General features: G+C 48.3%; 1 protein-coding gene across 1 annotated transcript in view; it reads right to left on the minus strand.

Annotated features, from left to right (window-relative positions):
* The window catches only part of FAM20C (family with sequence similarity 20, member C), a 62,046-nt gene that overhangs the window by 38,618 nt on the left and 5,815 nt on the right, over positions 1-17,613 (minus strand). The window contains exon 5 of the mRNA XM_009886185.1: positions 9,605-9,683. Within this exon, the coding sequence (XP_009884487.1) occupies positions 9,605-9,683 (79 nt within the window). The remainder of the gene's footprint in view (positions 1-9,604; positions 9,684-17,613) is intronic.

Genomic DNA, 17,613 nt, shown 5'->3' on the forward strand with positions numbered 1-17,613 from the left:
ACACCCAGTGCGTGCCAAGACAACTTCAAGGCACTGGGACAGAATCGGCAGCACGGATGCCCAAAGCAAACGGACAGGGGCAGTGGGAGCCCCCGCGGCCCCCACGGGCAGCGCCAGGCAGGGCAGGCAGAGCAAAAAAGGGCACATTTGGGGCTAAACTCCCAGTTACCCCATTACCCGGCACTTGTACCTGGGGTCAGGAGGCTGCAAAACCAAAAAAAGATGGTTTCAACTCAGAGCTGGCTCTGGGAATAAGAAAATCAGGCAGGCAACGGGGACAGCAGGCGCTGCCCTTTTTGGGCACCCCGCTTTGCGGTGTCAGAGCCGCTTTGCGGTGTCAGAGCCGCAGGACATCAGGCTGGCTGCCGCTGAGGATGCACGGGGACACACAGTGGCACTGGGATCATGCCAAAGGGGACAGCTGCTGTCCCCACCTTGCCCAGGGCTGGCATGAGCCCTCCTCATCACATCCCATCCTTCTCAATCTCACGGAGGAAAACAGGGTTTTGCTGGAAGCTGCCTCTGCCGCTGCCAGCCCCGGGAGGCAGAGCCGGCGCTAGAACCCCAGCATCGCCCTCCCGCCTCCCGGCTGAGCCCTGACACAGAACCTGGGCTTGCGAGATGAAAGGCTGAAAAAAACTCTGTGTTTTATGCCCCAGGAATCAGATTTTCTGCTTAATAAACCCCTAAAGAATCAGATGCGAAAGAGGTTTGTTTGAAAATTTTGGCCGGATTAACATATTGCGGCGGTTCAAACAAGCACAAAATACAGGGAACCACAAATACGCTGGGTCGAAATTCTCTTTTGTGTATCATGAGACAGAATCAAACAAAATACAAGTCAGTCATGCTGAAAACTAAAGAAAATAATAATAGTCATAGCTAGATTTCCCCGTAAGTCTGCAGACTAATTTAACATCTTCATTTCTTTTGCTGCTGCACGCCAGCTTATCAAAGCAGCTCAAAATCCACATAGAGACTGTGCGTATCTGCAGTCTTTGGGGAATATTCCTCCTAACCACTACAGGTCTCCGTGCACGGCCGTGGCATCACTTGGCCTCTGGCTGGGTGACCACCCCTGCAGAAAGAATCTGGACCACCGATTAGCGAGGCTTACGAAAGGGGCTGGAAGTGCTAACAGGATCAGTTGGATGCTGCTGAGAACAGTATCTGGCTTACATGCTGGCTTGGGGTATTTTATTATCCGTAGCGCATAATCCAGCACTTTAAACTGCTTCTATTTACAACAGTTTTGCTGTCCCCCCCCACTCTCCAGCTCCCACACATTTGCAGATGCTATTGACTCTGGGTTTCTGCTACTTCTTCACATGCAAATGAGTCTTTCAGCTTTCTCACTTTTATTTACCCACATGCAGAACTGTACAGCAGGGTGGAAAATTGTAACTGAGCAAGAAAAGTACTAATACTATTGAACCAGACACTGAAAATGAAAAAAAAAAAAACAGAAGTCAGAGACGTCCAGTGTGTCCTAAAGCTGTGTTATTAACAGCTATTATGGCTATTTTAAACACACTTTGTTTGTTTGTTTACAGCAGTGAGTCACCAACAGCACCGTGCCAAGGGCGTCATTTGGATGTGCGCTGGGCACTCTCCTGCCTTTGCCAAAACCTTCCTGCCTTGACCTGCAGGACACTGTCACGTCGGTTGTGGGTCCCTGCCGAACGCCACCCGGCTTTCACATCATCACTGACCACAGGACCGTGTCGCCTGATCCGGTGACCTCCGGCAAAGCTGGCTGTGGGTCCTCAGCCACTAGACAGGCTGTTTGGCCGGGGCCATCTCCCTGCTGCCCCGTCCGAGAGCCAGCAGCCCCGGCTGGGCAGACCGGTGGGAGGGCTGAGGGCTCCGACGAGCCCGATGGCAGATGAGCAAATGCTCCAAACACACCTCAGCGCGAGCGGCCAAACCCCCACCTGCATCCCCGAAGCGGTGGGGATCCCCAGAGCTATCCCTGCGTGAGATACGGACCAGGGGCAGACGGGGAGCAATTTACCTCCATAAAACCTCCAAAAATAACTCCTCCCAAGGGGGGAGATGAGCACAGCACAACTTGTCTCCAGGATAAAGCCGCACACGCTGCTCCAGAGAGAAAACGGCTTCAGCCTCTGCTTTACACCACAAGTCTCGCACAAATCATTTTCCCTCCCTGAATTTCAGTCTCTCGAGCCTAGTTTAAGGATTATAAATTGTAGGGAGAGAGAGACACATTCCCATGAAATATTTCAGGGTAGTGATATCTGCATATGCGACCGAAAATATTTTGGACACATTTTTTTGCTTAGATTTACTGAGGACACGTTACCTCACTGCTACAGCACCGAGTCCCACGGGTGCCAAGCCGCTACTCGGCACTGAATCGCAGGTTATGCGTTTCGTGCCACCTCTTCCCTCCACAACGTTTGCTGCTTTTCTGCACTGCCGATACAGGGTAAAATGTGTGAAGTAAGAAACTGAGGAACTGGAAGGGGGTGTCTGATTAAAAGACAATGCCACAGGACTGCATTTCTCGGTACACAGACAATTAAAATGAAGAAGTAGCTTGATTAAAATCAGTCACTGAAGATGCTTCTTTCCTAATACACTGTGGTAATATGTAAAAAAAATGTTGGCTGCTGCAATAACTGGCTTTTAAAGAAAAAATAAACACCAGCATGTCTTTGTTCCCAAAGGCTAATTAGCAAGATTCTATAAGCACTTAGAAGGCGGCTAATCAAGCAGAGACACTTCACTCCTGTAAAATGTGGCTGCCCACTCGGCTCTCCCTTACAGAGGTGCTCAGGGGCAGGTACAGCCGGTACCTGTGGCCTTTTGTGTCTGTGTCAGCCAAGAACAAAAATAGATATTGAGCCTCGTGTTATCATCTGCCAGAGAAACTCCAACAAATGAGCTGAATTAAAATGCAAGGCTTGAATTATTTGTGCAAAAAATCCCCAGGTGCAGAGACCGTGGGGCCGATGTTTCTGTGAAGTCTTCTCCTGCCAGGAGCTGGAGGTGCCCCGGGGACGCCGGGGGAGAGGGCTTTTGGGGAGAATTCAGTGGCAGTGGCGGATGGCAGCTTCCCAGGGCCGGGAAGCGGGATGGCGCGGAGCTGACGGACACGGTGACGTCCAGCAGGGTAGCCCCGCTTCGCTGGAGGACGGTCTGCTCCCTCCCGCCCCAGGGACTCCCACCGTCCCGTCCCGTCCTGGCTCCCGGCAGCTCCTGCCCGGCTCCGGGGGGCAGGGGGGAACCAGGGGATAAGCTCAGGGGCAGCTCAGCTTGGGGCAGCACAGCAGAGCTGGCACAGAAAAAGAGAGAAAGAGGTTTGTTTTCCCCATCCTGGCTGCCAGCATGGTGAAATGCTGCCGTCACCCCTCCCTGCAGGTGCCAAGCAAAACGGACAATCTTTGAGCTACCTGGGCTTTGCAGACTTTGACTCTGGGGTCATTTCATAAACACGCTTGCAGAATTTGAGAACGGATTTCCCCTGGGGACTGATCAATATTTCGGCCAGCAGCCGCTGCGCTGTGGCAGGGGCAATCGCAGCACGCGGGGAGAGGGAGAAGCCTGGATTTCATCGCTGTCTGGGGCCAGCGCTCCGCCTGGGTCCTCATCCAGCTCCCCTTCACATCACCGCAAATCTTCTAGCCTGCACAGATGAGACCTGGACCAGAGGCACTGCTGAGTGCTAAAACACAATTTGCCTTGAGACACTGAAGAAGTATGATCTGATGAACAGGATTACTTATAAAAGAGAAAAACAGTTCATGCACAGTATATCAGAAGTTAAAGAACTAAAGTACTACACGGCAACCTCTGCTGTCCTTATGTAGGACCACATCCAGATCCCATGTACTTTAAATATCAAGTGACATAATTTGTCCAGCTTACCCCAGATTTATTCCTGATGTAAGCACAACCAAATCTGCCTGTCAGTCTCACTCAGGTAAACGCTTCTGCAGGGATTTGGTAGGTAAGGATTCCAATGCCCCTAAAAAAGCCCAAAATCTCATGGATGAGGTCCACAGAATATCTCATTACGGACTGTTATGTCCAGCAGCAATGAAAGCTTTTCTTCTTCACTATGTAACAAGACAGAATTCCTTGCAATTTTTAAATACAGCTATATAAAGGGAATGCTGGGATTACCAGCTTCAACCTTTCCGGCTGGTTTATTCAGCCTTAGTCCCGAGGAAGAGCCTCGCGCAGAACCAGCCCCCTCCGCTCCAGCCTGCCGGAGCACTCATCCCGCAGCGCCGCTGCCACTGTGCGCGGATCCCACTGCTCTGCCGGCTCAGAGAAAACATTGCAATTTGATTTAATTGCTATGTCGACTTATAACAGTATGTTTACGCTGGATGCCTGCCAGCCAAAATGCAACAGGTTCGCAAAATGTATTTCCTCAAAACAGCATGATGTGCGATGTAATAAGGAAAGCAATCGTCCCGCCGCCCCAATTCCGGGGTTCATGTCGACTCCTCTGACTTGGAAGCAATGCTACCAACTCGGAAGAATTACACCCGCCTAATTGATATGATAATCAGGCCTGGAGGCTGCATTTCGCAGGTACAACACTCACGCTGCAGCTTCGGAGGGGGAATATTACTGTCGGAAATGAAAGCGATTAACAGTTGTTTGTATTACGGGGATTGTTTGGCCTGTTTAATATCCCTACCAAAAGATGGATTCTTTGTTGCGCAATCCTAAAAGGAAATCAAAGAGAAACTTAAAGAACGTTGCTAATCCTTTGTCGCTGTAAGTCTGACATTTAAAAGCCTTTAGTAAAACCCTGCGCTTTGCCAATCGAAACAAAAACGTTCTCTTCCCCGTGGCCCTGGCTGCTCGATTTCAGCCCAGCCACCAGCGCCCACGTCTCGGAGCCAAAACCTACGCTACAGGACCACTGCAGGAGCCGGAACGCGAGTGTGCTTGTCGTACCCCTGCAGAGCACAGCTCTGCACTGGCGCGTGGCCACCAGCCCACTCGGTGGCCGGCCATGCGCCGGGGAGCGTCGGGAGGGACGGCGGAGGCAAGGCGACAAACACCACCGTCAGCAGTGTTTGACCAGTTAAGGAATGGGATTCCGTGAGATGATGGCCTGCGATTCAAGCAGACTGGATTTTGTGACCCCAAAAGTCTCTTCTGGCCTGATATCACCCTGATGCTAATTGCTTCTACTTTATTGAAGACTTTAACTGCAAACTTCAGCTACTGAAAGAAACAGCCACGTGGCTCTTACCAACCCTGGCTTGTGACTTGTAAAAGCAGTAGAAAAGAAAACAGATGTTAAAAATATCGAGCAAAATCTAAAGTCGGAGCCGAACTGGCTTTTATCTGTTTCAGTCAAAACGGAGTTCGCTAGACACGGTAGTATTGCTTTGAAGGGAACAAATAAACCTCCAAGATTTTATAATGATTACCCTTTCTACACATTTCTACAAAGCAGTCTATAAAACTGGGAATAAGAGATGTCATTCTTAAACACATACCACCGGACACTTTTCTCACAACTCCAATAACAAGGTATCATTTTCTATTCGATCCCATTTGGCTTTTCCGTAAGGAACTATAAAAACCTCTCACAAAATCCTGGCACCGGCGTATGCAATAGGAATCCTAACACTGACTCTGCTGGGGCAGAATCTCCCCCTTCAAGAATAAAGCCTTGGGAGGAAAAAAAGTAGTGTGTTGGTTTTGTTGCTGAGCCAGCTATTTAACTCCACCAGCCAGCAGAAACAAAGGGAAAACAAATAAAACTATAAAGCGCATGTTCCTTTTGGACAAATAAGCCAAACCCCTTTGAAATTTATGGCTCTACAGCATCCTTACCTGATAAGTCATACAGAAAGCTGTGGCTGCAGATATCAGCGATAACGTAAATAAATTTTATTATGCTGTACAATACTAGTACAGTTAGACACACTAATCATGGGAGAAGGGAGGCTGCTATTTTTTTCCTGTCCCATATGGTAATAATTTTGTATGATTGAACTGTTATGAGCTAAATAAAACTACCCATTAACTGTAAGATACATTGCAAAAACATTAAATCTTCCCTGGAGTTTTAGCAAATACTTGCTTTTTCTATGATGCATTTGGCATTAGCAGAGGAATCTACACTGGGCCATAGGATTTATAAATAGATTTGGCTCCCTCTGCAATACTTTATGGGCAATTATTTCACAAATGAAGATGCAGAGCCACAAATAAATAAAATAATTGCAGCTGATCGGGCTTTATTTACGGCTTTCGTGTTTCCCTGACTGTCCGGCCTCCCTCCTCTCGTGCGCTCCACCAGCCCGCACCCCTGCCCAGACAGAGAGTTCTCAGTTAACTTCAAACACTGAGCACAAAAAGTGCCCAAGGCAGGTTCTGGGTTCCCCATTTCCAAATCCCGCCTGGGCCTTTCTGGAGCTGCCTTGCTCCCTGGATAAATTCAGCATGGAAAGGGGAGGCTGGCAAAGGGCAGAGCAGGTCCGCCGAGTTCCACAGCGTTTCAAGCAGTTGGCCGGGGAGGACGTTTTGCTGTCACCCCCCGCAGAAGTCCCTGCCAAGGTCTGAGACCTTCCTTTGGCCCAGCAGATGCCCGGCTGTGTCAGGGAGGGGTTTGCACGGTCTCCCCCAGCTGCCGCTCAGACAGGTAGGGGATGAGGCTGGAAGGTAGGGAGTACGGCTCGGTACAGCAGAACCCGCTTTCCAGGTAGTTCCAGTGAATCAAACCCAGGTAGCGACTGGCCTCACGCCTGCGCATCACCCTGCAGGGACCTCGCACCATTCCGCTTTCGGTACTTGGAATCCCAGACGGGGTGGGAAGCTCAGGATGATCAACATTCCTTGGGATTGGGCCTGAAATCCTACCGATGCCAACTATATTTTCTAAAGAACAGTGGCTCAGTTCAGTTTAACACAGAAATGCCACTCACATCGCCTCCTCCAGCGCTGATGAGATGATCCGAGGCCCCAGTTTTCCTACGCAGCTGGGCACTCCACACTATTCAATGGTTGTTACCTGGGGTTCAGGAAGAAGGTTGCTTGTACAAAGAGGCTTATCAACTCAGGAGAAAGAAAAGCACAGCTTCCGCTGCTTTGAACAGCTGTGGAGCTGAGTAACAACTGAAACACATAGGATGCACCACCTGGAGACATCCTGGCTATCCACCATGCGCAAGGAAGCCTCATTGAAGGAACAATGAGCTGATCTCAGAAGTAGCCACCAGCATGATATTTTATGGTCCTCAAATTAAACTATTTAGAAAAGAATGTCCTTTCCACTGCCAGTCCTGACGTCCAGAGATGTGTGCCCCTGATCTGGGAGCTCCCTCTGGCCTCCTGACCCGGCAAGGCGCAGCCAGCTCTGTTGAAGCTGGATCAGAAAGGTACCCTGCAGAAAAGAGGGGGCTCCAGAAACAGCCTGCAAGGTACCCAGGGCTTGAAGAAGGTCCTACAAGAAGTCTCATTGCTTTAAAAGCCTTTTTTTGTTGTTGTTTTTGTAGTTCCGGGCTGCTTATTTTTGTATAAAGAAATGATGCTGCAAACCTCTCCAAGAACTTCATCTCCAGCAGTCCATAAGCTGGTGAGAGAGGCCAATGGGACCAGATGCCAAAGGAGCTAGGAAGATTTGCACCATCTGGCTCCCTGTTCACTGTTACCAGAATGAAGACAAATGCTTGCAAACATCCTTATTCAAAATCACTAATGTGTTCAGTGGTGCTCAGCACAAACGCAGCCGTGTTGGTCCTGTAAGGTGTGGTGCCTGGGAACACAGCTGCTGAACGCTCCACTACTGCTTTTTCCAGTGGTGTATGTAATGCAGGAGAAAACAGGGTGTTGCTGCCCTTCAAATCAAGCAAAGGCAATGATTAAGACATCATCATTTTCTGTTATTGTTCTAGTGGATGGTAGTAATTGCCTCTACAGAGGAACGTGGCTATACCTCTATTGTCATCCATCATCTTGCCAAGGCTGCGTATGTACAGTAGAAACGGTAAACTTTTGATTTGACCTCATTAGCACTCCCAGAATTACAATGTCATACCAATGATAAAGATTGAGATTATCTGCATCTCAGCAAATGGGGAAGAAACAAATCACACACCGTGTAAAAAGCCAACAGCGCAACCACAATTCTGCCAAACATTTAAAGGCGACTCGAACCCGCCTGGGTCTTGGTTTCGTGTGTGGGACAGACACAATTAGGAATTGTGCCTGTGTGCATCAAACTTGCAGATATAGGGGATGGACCTGTGCACTGACAATGTGATGATCTGAGCATTTGGGGGGAGGGCAGAGAGGGGAAGGGAAGATGTTGGAGTAGATGCTCTCAGATACCACCTTCCCTCTGACTGGCCAGTATTATCTTCTGACCGCTCCCAGGCAATCAGTGATGTGCGGGAAACATAGAAAAATCTGTATGCAATTTGGGAAACACCACCAAGGCACCTGGCCTTTGCACAAATGCCGTGTCCTGCCTGGACATTCACGGGATTTCCCTGTGCCTCCCAGGACGAATGCACATAAGGAGGGCTCCTGCTCAAACATGAGTTGAAGGAAAGTGGGACCAATTATTTGGCCCATCTGGCAGTCAAATAAGATCAAGCCAAATCTATACTTGTCTGAGGTTAGCCTACAGCAAAATCTATAGCGAAACAGGGAATTGCTCAGTCTCCAGCCAGCAGCTTACCCCGAGCTGTGCTCCCCTGTAACACAATGCCAACACATATTCCAAACCACTCGTTCTCAGTTACTTTAGTCTTTTATGGACCATCTTAGAGGAAATGAACTGAACTTCCCTACAATGGGAACAAAAGAAGGAAATGAATTTATTCTTCCAGTGGTACCCTTGACACAGATACTGAGTAGCTTCATTAAACATTTTGCAGCCCCGAGTGTCTTTGCTAAACCCTCTACAATACGCACAGAGCCATTTTCCTTATTACAACACAAACACACAGGTCAGGATTCAGAACTCATTTCCATCTGCTTTGTATCTGAATAGCTTCCCTCATCTCAATGGGATCTGGGCAGGCACAAACCAAGGCTGCATCATCCCAGTCCTTCCCTTTCTCTCTAGATTCATTACCTTGCAGCACCACTCTCAGATAAACTCATTTTCACAGAGTCAGCATAGCCACAGCCAAATGACTAATACAATCCTTTAATACAAACAACAATAAATCAACGGATTAAATTATAATTTATCAGACAAATACTATTTAGCTCTTCCCAAAGCTGTTCTGAAGCATCTCTCTTGTCTGGCCATATTCCAGGGGAGCACTGACGCTAGATAAAGCTCAGACCCACGGAGTCAGTTTACATACGAAAGAAATGCTGAAAACATTCTGTATTTATGAAGGGAGATTTCACAGAGATCAGAGTGAATAACATTCCTGAGAAGACTGCAATGTATCTGAAGCCTCCTCGGGATCTCTCCCGAAGCCCGCTCTAGCAGGGCAAGGCTTCAACAGCCCCTGAAGCGAGCAAGCCCGGGGAACCAGACACCTTGAGAACCTTGAGAGATGCTACAGTAAACTTTTAACAGCTTAGAAAATGGCAACAGGCTATTCCACCACAATTTTACTCCGCAACACAGAATTTTTTTACTTACTTCATTGGTTTGAACAATGCTTGTCCATAGTTCTGGAACGTCATGATCAGCTTCAGCTGGGTGCCTCCTGATTTCATCGCTGTGGGAAGAAAACAAAACCGCTTTAAAACGCTACATGTGGATCTACTTACATTCAGCTTCCTTGAAACAAAATCATTTATCTTTTGCTCTGCATTAGACTCAGCACTGTGGTATCTGAGCACCAAGCAGGGTAGCCCGAACTGGACTACAGACCATTCCGCGGGTGCAGAGTACAGGGGAGGGCTTGGGGCTGCCGACCAGGACCGAGAATGGATTGTACTCCCTGATGTGTCTTTGTCTTCTTCAACTGGCCGCAGGCAGAACCAGGATGGCTCCATAAACACCCTAACTGAACAGCAGGTACAGGAACAGACCGTGGCAGTCCTGTTTTCCCCATGTTCCATCACTTTTGGACTTTTGCTAACAGGGACACACAGTGGGAAGGGAGCTGGGCTGCTTCTGAAGACTGGGAGGTACAGTCCAATGCACAGCAGACACTTCTTTAATTAAAAGTATGAGCAGATACTATAGCAAATCTCTGCTGCAAGTTTAATAATTGTTGCTGAGCAGTAGAGATATGTAAATTCATCTCTCCACGCAATGGATATGTATCCAAGCCCACCCATTCTCTTCCAGGGATCCATGCTAAATGCGCTCACTTCCCAGCTGAGAGCTAATGGGAATTTAAGATGGACAATTATGCATACCAGTCTGAACAATTTGGACAACATCATGCTAACAGGCAGATTATAGTGTTGCTAAAGTCAAAGCGAACTTTCTTATGCATAAGAATTCATAAAAAAGCATTTTACTTGATGATAAGGCTACTTTAAAAAGAGACATATAGAATCATAGAATGGTTTAGGTTGGAAAGGACCTTAAAGATCGAGTTCCAACCTCTCTGCTATGGGCAGGGACACCTCCAACTAGACCAGGTTGCCCAAGGCCATATATACTTTGGCAAACCAGCTGCTTTTCTCAATCAAACCTGCCCTCAGTGAACGCGATGCCCTGTGCCCGGGCTGCCCAGCTCCGCTCTGTGCCCGGGCGGCCGTGCTGCTGTGCACCAGTCAGTCCTTTAAAAATGCTTCCTATGAACGATCAGATAATCAATCCCTTTCTCTACAGTTCTGACAAAACCTGTGTTGACTACATAAATGTCAAGTTACCTTGCTCTGGAAATTTTGGCTTAGAGCTGCCCTAGTTCGACCTATGTACCTTGTGCTTTTTTTTTTTTTTTTTCTCTAACCAATGCCATTAGCTGCGCACCCTTTTAATTACTCATCTCTGTGCCTTATTGCTGATAGGTCATCAGCTCTCTTGCAGCACTTGTAATCTGTATTTTTGCAACAAAATGCTATGCAAATCTGGTCGGGGTGTAATTACACTTCTCCTAGAGCAAAATCCCTCCTGCCTTGCTGTTTCGCTGACCCCAGCCTTCTCTTGCATTTCCAGTTTATCCCAAAGGAACAAATACATAATTAGGAATTAAAGGGCGTTAAGTAACTTGCACCGAACAGGTACGGGGGAAGGAAGCACGTGGCTTTCACAAACGAAACTGCCCCTGTGGCGCAGAACAGGCCGGTCGATGTGCACCGGAGGCCAGCCCGGCTCTGCGCCCTGGGCACCCCCTGGCCACTCTGGCCAGCAGCCGGGGACGCGTGGCCACCACCAGCCCCGCTGCCCGCCCTGCCCCGACACAGCCTGAGGCATGGGGTGTGCCCAGCTCGTTAAGGCCCAGGCTGTAATTGCACCCCTCTTTGCCTGGGCTGTCTCCGTATAACACCAGTTATCCCCAGTAACACCAGCCTCAGCACCACAGGGCAGAATCACCTCCGTTCTGGCAGGTATAACTCCCCCCAGCCCAGTGACCTCAACACAGCCGCTTCCAGACCGCTTCCGCCAACTGAAGATCAGGTTTTCCTCTAAATTTTCTCTGAAATGTATGTAATTTATGTGGCTTCATTCGATTCTGAGGAGCTCGGGGCTTAGAGATTGGCTCCCTCTCCTCCGTGAGACACGTACATCCAAAATATAGCAAAGGTCCAGTAAGCCCACCCGAGAAAAGGGAAGGATGGAGCACATTTTGAGGCACAGCTGGGAAGCCAAGTGTTTGGGAAATCACGTCAATGCAAAGAAGAAAAAAAGATGTTCCAGCATGCCCTTTTCTAAGCACAAAGTTTCAGATACGCTAAGAGGACTGGTTTCTCAGCAAATTGAAGCCACTCGACAGATAATGATTTTGTTAGCAGCCGAACTCAACAATGAGTGTGTCATCACCAAGCAGGGAAATGTATGAAGAAGATTAACAATTCAGAATAATTCTTCCATGAGACACAAAGGCCTGGTTTCCTGTCAGAAGGAATTGAGCTAAAGTAAGACAAAAGCATCTCCCTGGTCTTTTCAGATCCATCTTATTGTATTGCCTTAATTGGTTGCAATAGTGGCCTCAACCAAACACAAGTTTTGCTGGCACGTTGTCCCCCCATCGCTGCTAGGAGTAAACTTGGACCTCCCCAAACCAGAGGGTGACGCTGGTGGGCACGGTGTCCCCTCGAGCCTTCCAGCAGGGCACGCTGGAAGCCATGTGCATCATGGGCATTAGCCTGTGCCCGAGCCCCACGTTGGCTTCCCCCAACACCATCCGAACTCCCACGCTGATATTGCCACTGGGGCTGCTCATTCCGTGCCGCGGAGGGGCCAGCCGGGCTGGACGCCATTCAAAGCCACCCGCCAAGCCCAGACTAGGTAGACTCTAACATAGTAATCCCCACAGAGAGGAAAACACCTGAGCTTAGACTGTCCTTTTGGACTCAACAAAACCCTTCATGCACCTCTAAACTAAGCAGACTTGGGAGCCATCTGGGGTGCCCAAACCTTGGGGGTGGCAATGCCAGAAAAGAGCAGATCCCACTGGAGATGATTCCCTCAGACCCCTAGGTCAGATTACTTCCCTTGCCCTAATTTAGCGTTACATCTGCCTACAGGCTTTCCTCTCATTTTCTGAGCTGTATTCCTTCAGGAACTCCCTTTCCTGCTCAGACCTCCATTAAACGTGTCCCTCTGGCCATTATAGCCAAAGAGCGGGAGCCCCGTTGTCTCCCAGGAGCTTATCCTCAACAAGCGTTGTTTGCTTATCTGGAGATGCCTTTGTCCCTTCACCTACTGCCCACAGGAACATTTCTCAAGAATTTCTAATACCCAGAAGCAGCATATACAATTTTCCAAGAAACCGGAGGATGCTACACCACTGCAGTCTGTCACATCTACCATCAGCAGGCTTAGGTATTTTTAAGAAGGCCTTGCAACGTAAAGCTGTACTGACTCCAAGAGAAACTCTAGTCACACTCTGAATTCACCTTTTTTTTTAGGGTTTCTGAATATACTGGCACATCACAGGTCGTGAACGGCTCTGTAAAAGGCTTTATAAACCTGCTAGCTCCCAGCAGGTACCTCAAATCAAGTCTCATACAGCTCCTGGGTGTTCTGGCACAGTGTTAAAAACAAATCCCAATACAATCATTACTTTTTATCTTCAGGCAACTCAAAGTCTCTCTTCTCCCCTCAAAGTAGAAGGAAATGGAAAGCAGCATTAACCTTTCCTGTTAACCCAGTGCAAGGGCTTTTGGGTGTGAACAGAAATCTTCCTCATTTTAGGAGGCTTTGCAAAAATTTCCCCGAGATATCTTTTTGCCTGAGTGTCTGTGGGATGAGAGTCCTGTCCAAAGACCAGGGAAATTGGTGGGATTCCTTCTGTTTTCTCTGATGGACTTTGGATCGAGCCTCCAAAGATTCTCGCTCCATCTCCAAGCCTGCTGTCAGGGCCACGTGCCACGTCTACTACTTCCCTACCTTGTCCCCTCACCAAAACAGGACCTGAATTCTCCTCCTGATCCACAGACACCATCCGATATAAAAGATGAGCTACATATCATCTCTCGATCATCTTCTAACCACATGCTACAGGGTTTCTGAGTCTGTCTTCTAAAGCCTCTGGTACTAACCCCTAGCAGAGACTCAGCGTTGCCCAAAGGGATTTGGCCCAAAAGGACCTGGGATTTGAACTGGTCTGGCTTTCCAGCTCCTCTGCCTACTGGACAGCCCTTGTCCTACCGGCCTGTCCAGACCATGTGCTCTTCTCATGGACAGCGAGAGTCCCAACAGGACCTCTGAACCTGGCTTTTGGTCAGAATCCAACAAACATTTTAAAATGTATTTAATTATGCAAAGGTAATGCCTGAGAAGTGAGATCCAGTCAAAGCCTGGGATGCAGTAACATCTGAAACAGAGGACGTTCAAATCCACTTTGGACTCCTATTTATAGATCAAGTTAAATCTAACCTAAACACGTCGATTGTCTTTAACAAGTAATACTCTGCCCCAGGGTAGACACATGGCCCTGTTCAAGCTGTAAAGAACAAATTTCAAAACAAATTCAAGCCCTCATCATCTCTTAATTTGTTCTTGTTCAGCCAATTCTGCTAACTTGTTTTTAAAGGCCTTTCTTGGTTTAGTCAAGAGAGCAAGAGGCTTCTGGAGGGGAAAAGATCTGTGAAACCATTCAGAGGCTTTGTTGTACATTTTAAGTCCCCTCCTTTCATCTGGAATTGTAAATCAATCTGTTGACTCTAGGCAGATTCATTGTTTTCTTATACAGTAAATCAATGGTGCTACATTTCATTAAGTTTTTCACATGTTCTCAACAGCACTTTTTCCCTTCCTTTGGATGAGATTTTTACAATTTCCTTCAGCAGCAGAATTTAGGTTCAATATTAGGCGTCTTGTCTTTTTCTTTTTTTTTTTCCCTGACTTGAAGCAGAGTCCACCTGAGTTAATTGCAGCATTTATTCACTGCGTGAGTAATCTTGCGGACTTGCTTTCTAATTACCGCCTGTACAAACCGAAGGCATCGCAGGTTCAGAAACGAACTCAGTCGGGGAATGTTTCCAAACCTTCCCAACCAGAGAATTTAAAGACTCAAAAAATAAACCCCAACCAAACACAGGAATGAGGAAAGGCCGTTCTGCCCGCAGGCGATGCCCCGCGCAGCCCCTCCGGCCAGCCGCACCAGCGGCACCGAGACCAGGCTGCCTCTACCACACACCGGGCCGTATTTGTCGTTAAACTGCTGACAGCGCTGCAATAAGTGCGCACAGACGTCTTGTAAATATGCAAGAAAATAGCTAACTATGGTTATTTATGCATGCAATAAGCAGTTATGAAAGGCGAAGGAAATGTGCAATTGCCTGTGCATGTGCTGCTTCTGAAAACCGGGTTTCAGTGCTCGGTGGAAAAACAATTCTCTCTAGGCTCCTATTTATGGCAAGAGGAAATTTTCAGTGAATTAAATCAAATTAAGAGCTATCCCTGTATGCTGAACAAAATGAATAGGAAATATATATATATTGACGCAGGGCAGAGAGTACACCCTCAGCCTGAGCACCCAGGGTAACCCTGTCCTTTCCAAGGCCAGCTCTAGGTGTCACTGTGGGAGCTGAATGCGACGCTCCTTCCCAGCCAGGGATTTGTTCCATTTAAACTTTAACATCAAGAAAATGTCACCTTGGTGCTCCCTGCTCTGGGGAATTGCTTCTGTCGCCGTTTCATTTTAAAGTCACACTGCACGCTACAGAGTCGTGTGAGCGGTCCTGATAGATGGCGGGGGATCAATCTGGTCACCACTCTCCTCCATAAATAATGCAAGCTGAGCAGGGAAATTACAATGCGGCTACGAAAGCTGTTTAGCTGCAGTTTGGATCTAATTACGGTAGGTATCAGGAATCCACACAGCAAATCACCTAATTCTATTAGAGCCAAAGCAAATCTGAACGCTGGGAAGAAACTGGATAAAGCAATATCCCATTTCATCTAATGCATGTAAGCCTGGGTATTTAATTGTCCTGCTTGCAAAAAGAAGCCTGAAGACTGGGCATTATGAAGGTTTCCCCTTATTTTATACTTCTAACCTGGCACCTTTGCAGCTGCCTTAAAAAAAAGAAAACAAAAATCAGAACAACAAAAAATGACCATAACGAAAGAAAAAACCAGACAGATATGCAGGAGTACGCAAAAGAATGGAACAGCCCTATAAATGTCCTTTGGTCAAATACATTACTCTCTATTAATCAGCTTACATGCTTTTGAATCCCTGCTGCTGCTCTGCAGAAAAGCTGAAAACTGGCAGGTATTATTTTAAAACATGTATTTTTAAACACTCAAAGAATTTGCAACATAAAATAAGAAACACTGCACTGTGTAACAAAAAAACCCAACCCAACAGTATATTAATAATGTGCTCTTTCTTGCTTCGCAACCTGACAAAGCTCCTGAATCCCCACAGAGGCAGGCACGGGATGCTACCAGCAAAATTCAGACCCTGGCATCTCTGCACTGGCAAAAGTCCCCTTCCATTTTCATACACTTGGGTTTAGACTGGGATTTATGTGCAGGAATCATTCCCTGTCAGTTCCCGCAGCGACCTATACCAATACCAAATGCACCTCATGTTGATGGAAACAATCCTGATCGCTGCTAAAACCATGGCTCTGTGGTTTTTTTAGCAGCATAGGGGCCCTACCGTGCTCTGAAGAGCCTTGTTCAAACATTAACAGAGAGACAATCCCATAGGAAATCGCTAATAACAATCATAAATCTTCCTCCGTGGCCCTCTCCCCCTGTTGATCTGAAAGCTCTATCAAAATCATAATTAATGGAAACCTCACGACACGTCTCTATGACACATTAGGTGAAATCATGGCCCCAGGGAAGTAAATGGCAAAACTTCCACTTACGTCACCAGGGTGAGGATTTTACTCCTGTTTTTATGATAACCACTTTGCTGCGAGGTTAACTGAGGCACAGAGAGGTTAAGCAACGTGCCCAGAAGCACAAGTGAAGATCAAGTGACGAGGGAGTACTGAACTATTATTTCTCATTCCTACCTCCCTTCTCCTCCCACCAGCTTCTAGGTCCCTACATCAACCTTAACCATCCCACTGCTCTGCAGAAGTGACAGACATCATGGCTTGAACGCTGCCAAGTTTGCTGCAAACACTGCACGTCCTCCTGAGCTCTGAAGTGTTGAAGAGGTAAATAGAGATCATAGAATCACAGAAGGGTTTAGGTTGGAAGGGACATTGAAGCCCATCCAGTGCCACCCCCTGCCCTGGGCAGGGCCACCTCCCCCCAGCCCAGGTTGCTCCAAGCCCCGTCCAACCTGGCCTTGACCACCTCCAGGGATGGGGCAGCCACAGCTCCTCTGGGCAACCTGCCCCAGGGGATCACCACCCACACAGCACCGATGCACCCAGCAGCCACGCAGTACCAAACACCACTATGGCCGATGCATTTTGTGTAAACCTCAGCAGCTGAGCCGGGAGAGGGTTTGGTTGAGCATCACCTCTGCACAGGGCTGGGGACAGCCTGGGCAGTGCCTGGGGCACCGCTGCTCTCTGTGGGGACAGGGGAGGGCACAGCCTCCATCTTTTCCTCTTCCATGGATGTGCTCAAAGAGCAATGGCAACACGTTACAGAGCGCTGGTGCGATCCCCACCCACGTGTGTCAGTAATATTCCAGAAATGGGCTGGCATTGCAGGGAGAGGTCAGGAAAGGTGCGGGCTACGTCAAGGAGACGGTCACCACGTCCCTCGTCTCCCTCTGGCGCAGAGCAGAGCAGAGCAGAGCAGAGCAGAGCAGCACGGGCAGAGCCTGCCACTGCTGCTGCGGGGTCACAGCTCAGCTAGAGAAGGTCTCATTGCCAAACCCGAGCTCCTTCATCAATCACTCCGATCCAGAGTTTTGGGGACACAAAGCGCATCACAGGTTAATTAATGAGCCCATGTTTGTCATCTTTCTGTCAGCTAGGTCTCTGCTGCACCCTGGAATCCAGCACGTGGCCCCCGGGTACCGCAAACTGCCCTACACCGACACCAGCCCGGCAGAGCCCGGATCAAGGCTGTGTGCCGAGCACAGCCCCGGCGCTGCCGGA

Source organism: Charadrius vociferus, unplaced genomic scaffold, assembly GCF_000708025.1.
Source record: "Charadrius vociferus isolate BGI_N301 unplaced genomic scaffold, ASM70802v2 scaffold430, whole genome shotgun sequence".
Classification (NCBI taxonomy): Eukaryota; Metazoa; Chordata; class Aves; order Charadriiformes; family Charadriidae; genus Charadrius; species Charadrius vociferus.